The sequence below is a fragment of the Acanthisitta chloris genome, unplaced genomic scaffold, assembly GCF_000695815.1.
Source record: "Acanthisitta chloris isolate BGI_N310 unplaced genomic scaffold, ASM69581v1 scaffold18384, whole genome shotgun sequence".
NCBI lineage: Eukaryota > Metazoa > Chordata > Aves > Passeriformes > Acanthisittidae > Acanthisitta > Acanthisitta chloris.
This window is the reverse complement of record NW_008668960.1, coordinates 6,635-14,843: the sequence shown is the minus strand read 5'-3', so window position 1 is coordinate 14,843 and position 8,209 is coordinate 6,635. Positions and strand designations below refer to the sequence as shown.

At 40.5% G+C, this 8,209-nt stretch overlaps 1 protein-coding gene across 1 annotated transcript in view; it reads left to right on the top strand.

Annotated features, from left to right (window-relative positions):
- Positions 1-539: 539 nt before the first annotated feature.
- Positions 540-8,209, top strand: part of LOC103800764 (transcription factor SOX-5-like) — a gene marked incomplete at its 5' end in the record, with an annotated part of 12,375 nt that continues 4,705 nt past the window's right edge. Inside the window, 2 exon segments of the mRNA XM_009073146.1 lie at positions 540-648; positions 1,493-1,666. Of these exon segments, the coding sequence (XP_009071394.1) occupies positions 540-648; positions 1,493-1,666 (283 nt within the window).

Below are 8,209 nucleotides of genomic sequence, written 5' to 3'. Positions count from 1 at the left end.
GCTTAATTCAGGCTGACCCTTTCCCAAGGCCTGAGTAAGTTTGAACTGCAGGGTGGGGTTTTTTCCCTATGGGCTGCTTCCTAAAATACTGCCTTTTAAAAAAGAATAAGGGCAAAGTCACCCATGTTTCTGCACTTTGATTGCAGGCTGGAAATAGAGTAAAACAATAAAGACATTGCAAAAGAGAGTGTATCATCTAACCTTGCAGTCCAGCTTTGTGGTCCCAGGGACATAGAGAGTTGAAATATTCTTCAGATGTGCGTCCAGTTTTATCATGCCTAACTAAACCAATCTTTTCAACACTATGAAGTTTGCTCATCACTAGCTAATAAGCAAATTTTAAAAAGGGCTTTATGGTAGAGTCTGCAACCATATCTCTGCCAGAAAAAACATGATTAGGTATTCTTAAATACCTGGCTCAGTAAACTGTTGTGAATGATTATTCAGCTTCCCTACCAACCTTCTAAATTACATATGAACTTTGTAGTTATGATGTTTAATCATTTTCGTGATGCAAATCTGTCATCTTGCCCATCTAGGACAAAACAACACTGGAGACCCTGACTCAGCAACTGGCAGTAAAGCAGAGTGAAGATGGGAAGTTTAGCCACGCAATGATGGATTTCAACATGAGTGGAGATTCTGACGGTCAGTACAAATGGCTTATCCTTATTTCCAGATTTGTGCATGCATATCAACAGGATCTGGGGGAGAATCCAAGTGCTTTGGAGGCCTGTGAGAGTAAGAGCAGTTAGCAGTAAGTGACTATGAAACAAGACAGGAAAAAGTGATTCATTGTGGGGTGTTTTAAGCCTGGATGTGATTTTTAGCCTTCTCTCTGTACACTGAAGATCTCAAGGCGGGACCAAGAATGTATTTCTAATGGTAAAAGGGACTAAAGGAGGCAAATGCATGTGGGATAAGTGAGATCACACAGGGAATCCATGAAGTATAGACCTGATCCTCCATGAGTGTTTTGCACTCTGCATCTGTGGGAACTTTATTGGTTTGGTGAAACAAGTGTAATGGTTGCTTGTTTCTCTGCTATGGCATACATTGTTATGGAGGTGTAAGCACAAAAACAGGCAGATATGTAAATATTCATTTGCTAGTTAGAGAATTGCTTAGGAAGAAATGCCTGATGTCACTATATATTGCTTTCTTTCCATCACAGAAAAGATAGAAGATAGGTACCACAATATGACCAACATTCTGAAAGGAAGAAAGTCAAAAGCAAATCTACACTGATAAGTGTTGGGGTTTATATTATTAAGCAGTAAAAGATGGTTTAGAAAAGCAGTTTCTTCATCAAGTCTATACTATGTGATACTGAGTCCATTGAATAATTAAAACTAGGCAATATACAGTATTACCCTTTAACCTATTGTGAACACCAGCTCATTGAATGTGCAGCACCTGACAGAAGTTACTGACGTTAAAGGAGGCTGCATAGTGAAACACAAGCTGGGAATGTCTTTCTCTCTCCCTTTAGGAAGTGCAGGAGTTTCAGAGTCTCGAATTTATCGGGAATCCAGAGGGCGTGGTAGCAACGAACCCCATATCAAGCGCCCGATGAATGCGTTCATGGTGTGGGCTAAAGATGAGCGGAGGAAGATCCTTCAAGCCTTCCCTGACATGCACAACTCCAACATCAGCAAGATACTAGGTAAGAATCATAGAGCACTGTTCTTTCAGAGCAAAACTCAAAAAGGTTTTGACTGAATAGAGCTGAGCACCTGACAAAACAGAATTGCTGTTTTCCTTTTTTTTCCTACTTAATTACTGCACCAAGGACAACAGTGATAGCTTCCACTGTGCTGCCCATTAGCCATAACCTGAAATATTCTTACCAACTGTTCAGCCAGTTCATATCATTTGACTGTTGAACAAGTACAAAATGGCTGCTATCATTTATTTATCCACATATTTCATCTAACTAGTTTCTATGGGGTAGCACACCACAGTATTTGCGTTGTGCCATAGCACTTTCTGTTGAAATCATGGCCATGGGGGCCACACAGCCTGGTGTTGTCGGCAGATGTGCTCAGGGTTCCCTTATCCACCAACACTGTAACCCCATCATAGAAGGCCACCAAAATTTTCAGCCACAATTCGCCCTTAGTGAAGTCATGTTGGTTGTCTCAAATCACCTCCTTATTTTCTATGTGCCTTAACATAGCTTCCAGGAGGATCTCCTCCATCATCTTGCGGGACACAGAGGAGAGGCTGAGGGGCCTGCAGTTTCCTGGTCTTCCTTTTTAAATACATGGGTTAAATTTCCCCTTTTCCAGGCAGTGGCAACTTCACCGGACTGCCAAAACTTCTCAAATACGATAGATAGTGGCTTAGCCAGTTCATCTGTCAGTTCCCTCAGGACCTGGAGATACATCTCAGCAGGTCCCATGGACTTGTGCACGTTCAGGTTCTCAAAACTGACTCTTCCTACAATGAATGGTTCTTAATTCTCCCATATTCTGAAAAGAATACTGAAATTTAAAAAAAAAAGAAACATCAGAACTAATTTCCATATTCTCTACTCTTCACATGATGTTTGTCATGAACATCATCTACTGAATCTCATGCCATAGTAGCTTTTCACTACTTGCTCAGATTCTCAGGACCACGTTCTGTCCAAAGTTACTCCCCTGTGACATGCTGAATGATACAGCAGGTGACTAACGAGGCTCACTGAGCCCAATGAATTACTGTTCTGCAGAAAAAAAATATATCTGTGACCGAATTAGAGATGTTGCATTTTTACTGAGAAAAACTTTTACAGGACCTAAGCACACCTCAGGCCAGTGGCTAAGCAGGGAACATGTTTACCCAGGCTGCAGGTCTCATTGGTTTTGCAGGGTACTTGAGAGATGTAGCACAATTGTAATGGCAGCATTAACCAGCTACAGGGCTGGTAAACATGCTGCATTTAGACTGGTCAGAGGTTTGAAGTTTACCTTGATTAGAGTGGTATTATGAAAAGTTAGCAGGGGGCGAGTGGAAATGAGATAAATTGGTCTGAGAGGCAGAATGTATTGCTGTGGATGGCAGATGTGCTGATATTAACCCATGATTTAAAGGGTGGTACGAGATGATTAGATTAGTTATGGGAACGGGATTAGAAGGCTAAATTGGTTATGTTGATGGTAAAATAACCTTCTACTGGTTAAAAGGGATTATACTGGTCAGAGGTGTATGATGTGATTAGCCGGAGGACAGGGCAGTAATAGTTTTGGTCTGTTTCTAAATTGAGAGTAGACCTGGTTAAACCTGTTTTTAAATAATCAGCTTCAGAAATCTACAAGATCATTCTGAATGGCCCTTTTCATATAGAAAGTACAAAGAGAGCTTGATGTTTTCCCTCTTAACTGATTGTTTTGGATAACAACCTCCGACAGCACGCTGCTAATTCATTCTGCTTAAAACAGGCGCTTGAGCTGGGCTGACATTTTACGCAGTCTCTGGGGATCCTGGTTGACATTTTAAAGGGCTTCTAAGCATTTTATAATACCCTAAAATCTGGTTTTAATAAGCCATTCTGCTGAAATTGTTAACATAAGGAATCACCTTTTACTATTTGGCGCTAGATCAGGGAGATATGGGGACATCTTTTTCTGATTAGATATACAGTAGTTGGAGTAAAATGTGCAAATTCATTACAGATCCTGTTGAGGTGACAGACAGTATAGTTGACTCCAAACTCTTTCTGTTTTGCTGCCAGATAGAGGGAAAAAGCAAGGTCTGAGGCAGTGAGAGATGATGTTTCTATTTCTTTTCAGTATCACATTTAATTTTTTCATTCTACCTGTGCAATTGAGAGGGATGTCCTGACGTCTTCTTTCTTGACAGCAGCGTTACAAAGGTCTTCCCTCAATTGCAAAAGGCCAGTCTTTTGAAGTCAGCAGGGAGCTGTCTGTTAACTGGTGTAGGGTGAGCAACTAGAAGCTTACAGTTCAGCCAGGTATTAGGGTCTCCTTATTAGAAAGCCACAATTTTTACTTCCCATTTTTCCAGCGGCACTGCTACACATTGAGGTCAGAGAGCTCATTGTCACAGAGAGTAGCTTAGATGGAGTTCTCTCTGATCGAGGGTCATTTTGATAGTAAAATGAGAGGAGGTGTCCTTCCCAGCACTAGAATTCTCTAGGGATTATGTTTGACACTGTGGTATTATGTTTTGAGCATAAAAATTAGATACACGGATTTGTCACTAAATTCATCTGTGCATACGTTTGTCATCCATCTGTTCATTGCAACTTAAACTTGCAGATAATGATTTTTTTTTTAGTAAATTGTTAAAAAAAGTGCTAAAATGGGTCTGCTGGACCCTATCAATTTTATAATGCATTGTTTAGATATTTGTGTAAATATTTTAATTAATTTCACTGAGAAATCTGCATAGAGATATTAGGAAAAAAATTAAGTCAGATGCTACCTCCAGAAATTCTCTTGGGACATACAAGTGTGTGTATACAAACCTATACCCATGCCTACACATTATACAAGTGTTTGTGTATGTGAGGGTATTTTTCAGACATAAAATCAGCCTGAATCAGGTACTCAGATTGAAAAATGTCAGTCCAATGGACTAAAAGTTAGAGAATATTGCAAACAGCTGAAAACTCTTTTCAGAGAAACTTGGCTTAAAATCAGCAGTAAGCAGAGCTCTGAACATGTATGGGGCATATGTGAGGGCATCTCTTTTCTGCTCTGGACACAAATGCCTGCCCTCTCCAGACGTGTTCACGGCCACACACAACTGTGTGGGCACGGTCTAACTGCCCTAGCTCACTCTGGGGATGGAGCCATGCTTGGTGCTGCAAAGTCTTTTAATTTTCTCTTTTTTTTTCCCTCTAAATACTTTAGTCACCAGATCAGGGCGAGCTGTGCAAGAATCCTGCTTGTCAGTATGTATGCAGCCAAGGAAGGGAATGGGTTCTTGTTTTCATAGTCAAGGAGAAAAGCCCTGCATGCTTGACCCGCTCAAAGCTTTCCAACACAGATGGTGAGCAGAAAGCTCACCCAAGAGTGTAAATCTTCCCTTAAAAAGAAAGATTTTTCAAGATTCTTCACTCACACCTTGTTTGGGTTTGGCACTGTGCATAGGTACCCGTGCCTGCCTGTGTGTGTTTATAGCCACATAAAACAATGACAGGTGAAGCTATTACAAACGTATTTTGTCCAAACATAAGGTATTTTTAACCAGGTTTAGTACATTGATTGACGATACACATTCATAGGTTGGCCTGTGGGTGCAGATTCAAAGAAGATCAGAGTTATATTTTCTTCAGACTTTCAACATTTCAGATTAAGACCAGTCAGAGAGCTGGTTGCATTATGTATATTTGTAAGAAGATAAGTGAAAAGGATAAAATGTAAAGAACAAGGGTTTATCATCTGAAAATGTGCCCTTTTTCAGAATTTATTTTGACAGCATTGTTTGTTTAATTATGCATGATACTTCAAAACATACTAGTAAATTATATTTAGTATATTTTGTAAAAACAGTAAAGTTATAGTAAGAGGAGGTATCACTGCAGAAGGCAGCTATTAAAAATTTGCTAGGAAGAGAGGTGAAACTGCCAGGATTTTTGTTGTATTGAGTTTGCAGCTTAGGAAGGAAAAACATAACGAATGACATTTATGTATAAATATTGTATGTGTAACTGTATGTACAAATATTATGCATCAAAATTTCACTTTTTATGGCCCTGATCCTGCAAAGACTTATGTGTTTGCCTAGCTTCACCCACTATTTACATATCTCTTCACATGAGGGGGTAGGAATCTGCCTGCCCAGATCTGACTGTAGACTTACAGCAAGTGAACTAGCACAGCAGAAGAGAAATTGTGCTGGAAGAGAGCATTTTAATGGCAATTTTGCAACAACTGACTTTAATTTCTACCTTTCTTTCCATCTGTCTGTCTCAAAATATGTCTGAGTTCCTACACTGCAGATCCCCTCACAGCATGTAAAGCAAATGTCAAGATTTGTTTAAAGACTCAGATTTTCAACCTTTTTAAAAAAAAAAAAAACAAAACCAGGAACCCAAATCTGATTCAGCAGCAGGAAAAGGGGCTGGGGCTGTTTTCTGAAGCCACTGGGAATTCAGTAAGGCTGTGATTAGAGGACTCTAGATTTAGGCTAACTTACTATTTCTTTGTATACTGAAACAGCAGTTTGCCAGTGTCTACAAGGCAGATTTGAAAGTAGACCCATATCTGGGCATCTTCCAGTAAAGCTCATATGCTTTACCCTGAATTCCTAACATTCAACACAGGCCCTATCTATATTTCCATCTTATGCAACATTTGTAGGTGTGCAGTGTTTTGGCAGTCTTCACATGTTTATCACTGTGTCATTCAGCCCAAAATCTAGGAGGTACTCCATGTGGAAAGTTGGTGTCACTTTTTCTAGCCACTCTCTTTGCCAGGAAAAGCTTGGAATAATTTCTCTGCAGGAGACAAGGCTGCTGACCAGGATTCTGGCCCCAGAGGTTTGCTGCCCTGTGTAATGCAGAGCCCTGCTACAGGTCCCCACACGCAGACACTACCTCTGTATGGCACACAAAGTGCTGTGCAGGAGTTTCAGTCCAAGTCCTAGAAGCCATCTAGTCACACTTGTGTAGTGCTGTGCCTAAATTGATAACAACACAATTAATCTGTCTCCCATTCCAGGACTAGCTGGGAGATTTCTGCATGTTACATGTTGTAAACATCATGAACAATGATGGGTTTGACTCCAAAGCAATGTTTGGTAAGAAAGGGATGTCCATTGCTCCTCTTGAGAACAAAGACATTGTTGTTTACAAATTGGTTATCTCCAGGTGTGAGGTCAGGCCATACTAGCCCTTCTTTCCAGAAGTCCAAACTGCAGCATGGAATAAAGATTCAAAGAGCAATGGGGAAAATGTGAGGGAATGAAACTGTTTTCTTTCCTGAGAAGGGATAACTGCACTCTCTATATTGCAAGTCTTGGGGGTACTGTGAGCTAAGACCAGCCTGAGTAATAGCATGAGCTAAGTACAGTATGAGTAACCATAAAAAATGAAGAACAAGAGGAAGTCAGGTATGACACATGACATTATGAACCCATTAAATTGAGAAACTGTTCTCAACTTTTTTTCCAATGGGAAAATTGACTATTTTCCAATAAAGTTTTCCTTCTAGGCCACATGTTTCACAGCTTGGACTATTCCTGTTATTTGAAATGTATCTTACCCTGAAGCACTTCTATATTTCATGGAAAAATAAAATAGGGTAACTGATTCAAGAAATTTTACTTTCTGCTTCCATATTATGTCCTTTAAGAAATATTAGCTTATAACTTTCAGGAGGTATTTGAAAACAATTGTAAAGTCTTCATTATACCCCTAGCTCAAATATCCACATTAACATAGGCAGAAAACAAGGCTGCCAGCAGTGAAGCCATAGTGCAGCTCCTTGGAGAGGTGTGCCAGTATCCCAGTGCTCTTCCCTTCGTGACACACACTAAATTCTTTAAGTTGGAGCTGGCAGTGTTCCCCAGGACTTGGTCTAGGAGTTAAAACCCCGCTGAGACATATGGGATAGTTTATAGCTTTTAGAGGCATTGCTTCAGGGGCTTTGCAGGCTCCTGTACCCTAGCTGCACAGCATTTACGATCAGTTCGTATTCTGCTTCTCACAAACCTGAAAGCCAGAAAGGTATTTGTCATTAATGATTAAGCTATAGACATGTGCATGTCCTGACTTCATGCTTTGATCCAGCTGTGATGGATCACAGTGAGTAGCTGGCAGCATGTGGGAGTGGTGTCTCCTCTGAATGGGAGGTGTAAACAGGCCCATGACCAAGGGAGAATGGGGGGACATAGCAGAGCAGACTCTGTGTATCTAAGGGGTCTTTCAGTCCTTTGCAATACACCACCTTGTTTTCTAAAACAAAGTGTCTGGGATTGCCCATTATCAGGATAATGATTTTACTTCCCACCTGAAAGGCATTATAATATAGATAAGTTTCAGTACAATATTGAGTCAAAACTTCCAGTGTCATCTCTCTCTCTGCCTCTTGGCCATGCCCAAGAAGTTTACCAGTCAAATACAAACAAGACCTGACCCCTGTCTAGAAGCTCTGACAGATTCCCAGCCTAAAGCAATATGACCATGGGTATCTTGTTCTGGGTGACCTACTTGTTTCTCTGCCTTTCAGTGTTTGGGAATGAGTAGAATCTCATA